Below are 1,889 nucleotides of genomic sequence, written 5' to 3' on the forward strand. Positions count from 1 at the left end.
AAATTATTTTTGACGACAGGATAAATATGACTTCAAGGAATTTACTAATATTCTTTTTAAAAAATCATACTATTAGCTCAGTTTTTGTCTTAAGGAAAACCAGAATGTGCCAACAGGAGGACATCATCATCCTCAGGGATTTCTAGGCTGATTTCTCAGAGGCATCCTGGGAGATTATGGAGAAACCATGGCCCCAGCAGGCAGAGTCCATCAGTTTATGTAAGGCTTTGGGGACTTGAAACAGAAGGTTCCACACTTGTAGAGCTTGAAAAGCTGTTCAGCATCTTGGGTTCTTTGGAGGCGAAGTCACAGGGGCCTGAGCTATTATTGTCTCTCAGATTTTTAACTCCTTAATGTCACCATCCCATGCATGAAAACCACACGGGTACGCGTCATTGTCTGCTACTTAATCCAGCAGTTGACCCTTCAGAACTGTTAGCTCATAAGAACGTAAGGTTGTAAGTATGAAAGTAAGTTTCAAGTACATGGATAAAATATGAAACCTATAAATCTAAAAGATCACCTATCTTTACCAGTTGTATTGGACAGGGTCCCAACAGAAAATAACATTCTCAAAATAATGAAGGATTATTTTTAAAGGTATGGGCAAAGGATAGGTCAGTAGCTGGAGGCTAACTGCCTTTGGCCTAAAAGGATAAAGGAGATACTGGTTTCTAGGTCCTGGAGGGGGAGAGTGCCTTGAGAGAAGCAGTGACTTTTTTTTTCTTTTTAAAGATAGAATTGCAGGCTGGAGTGGAGTGGTGTGATCTCAGCTCACTGAAACCTCCGCCTCCCAGGTTCAAGTGATTTTCGTGCTTCAGCTTCCCCAGTAGCTGAGATTACAGGAGTTAGCCACTGTGCCGGGCAGATGTCAATACATTGACTTCAGTTTTTTCTCTCCCCTGAGTCTCCTGCCAGGGCTCCCTATTGGCTGAATCCAACTGGAAGCCAAAACACAGGAAGCCCATTGATGTTCATATTTGTCACTCTCCCAGGACAGAGAACAGGAGACAGAATGGAGGAGCATAATCTGGAAGGAAAGAAAGAAAACACCCAGCATACCTAGAGATGAAGACCCCATTCATTCCCCACAGCAGAGATTATTTTTTACCTTTCTTGCTTAAGTATTGTTGGCCAGAAACTCTATGCAGATACCCCCAAATTAGTTTTGGAGCAAAATTTACTTTGGGGAGTTTATAGGAAATGCTGCTTGGATTATTTTTTTCCCTTTTTTTTTTTTGGAGACAGTCTCACTCTGTTGCCCAGGTTGGTGTGCAATGGCACGATCTTGGCTCACTGCAGTCTCAGGCCCTAGGTTCAAGTGATTCTCCTGCCTCAGCCTCCCGAGTAGCTGAGATTACAGGCGCACACCACCACACCCAGTTGATATTTGTATATTTAGTAGAGATGGGGTTTCACCATGTTGACCAAGCTGGTCTTGAACTCCTGACCTCAGGTGATTCACCTGCCTCGGCCTCCCAAAGTGCTGGGATTACAGGTGTGAGCCACTGAGCCTGGCCCTGCTCCTCCTATTTTTTTTTAAATAAATGTGTGCTGATTTTGGACTAAGATAGCAGCAAGCACCCTATTAACCAAGAATAGCTGAGAAGCTGGCAAAGTAAATCTGCTCTTTCTAAGCATTCCTGAGTCTAATGTTTTTCCTTGTACATCTCAGCATTGACTTTACTCCCACACAAGGCACATAATCATTTTCTTCAGCTACTGTCCTCCCTTGGTTGTTTGCTTTTAGGGAAGGGAGTGGGGGGAGAGAGAAAGAAGGAAAATGTACATTTAATAAGCTGGTCAAAAGCCCTCCTCATTCTCATTTCACTTCTTACCTCAACCTGCTCTGCCTGTCAAGAATACCAGGCTGAGAGAGGTGGATAAGG

The 1,889-nt window shown here is 43.5% G+C and overlaps 1 protein-coding gene across 1 annotated transcript in view; it reads right to left on the reverse strand.

The window, feature by feature from the left end:
- Positions 1 to 790: 790 nt before the first annotated feature.
- GABPB2 (GA binding protein transcription factor subunit beta 2) overlaps positions 791 to 1,889 on the reverse strand; it is a 35,954-nt gene continuing 34,855 nt past the window's right edge. Inside the window, exon 5 of the mRNA XM_017546326.2 lies at positions 791 to 1,030. Within this exon, the coding sequence (XP_017401815.1) occupies positions 872 to 1,030 (159 nt within the window). The 3' untranslated portion in view covers positions 791 to 871. The remainder of the gene's footprint in view (positions 1,031 to 1,889) is intronic.

Source organism: Cebus imitator, unplaced genomic scaffold (assembly GCF_001604975.1).
Source record: "Cebus imitator isolate Cc_AM_T3 unplaced genomic scaffold, Cebus_imitator-1.0 Scaffold188, whole genome shotgun sequence".
NCBI lineage: Eukaryota > Metazoa > Chordata > Mammalia > Primates > Cebidae > Cebus > Cebus imitator.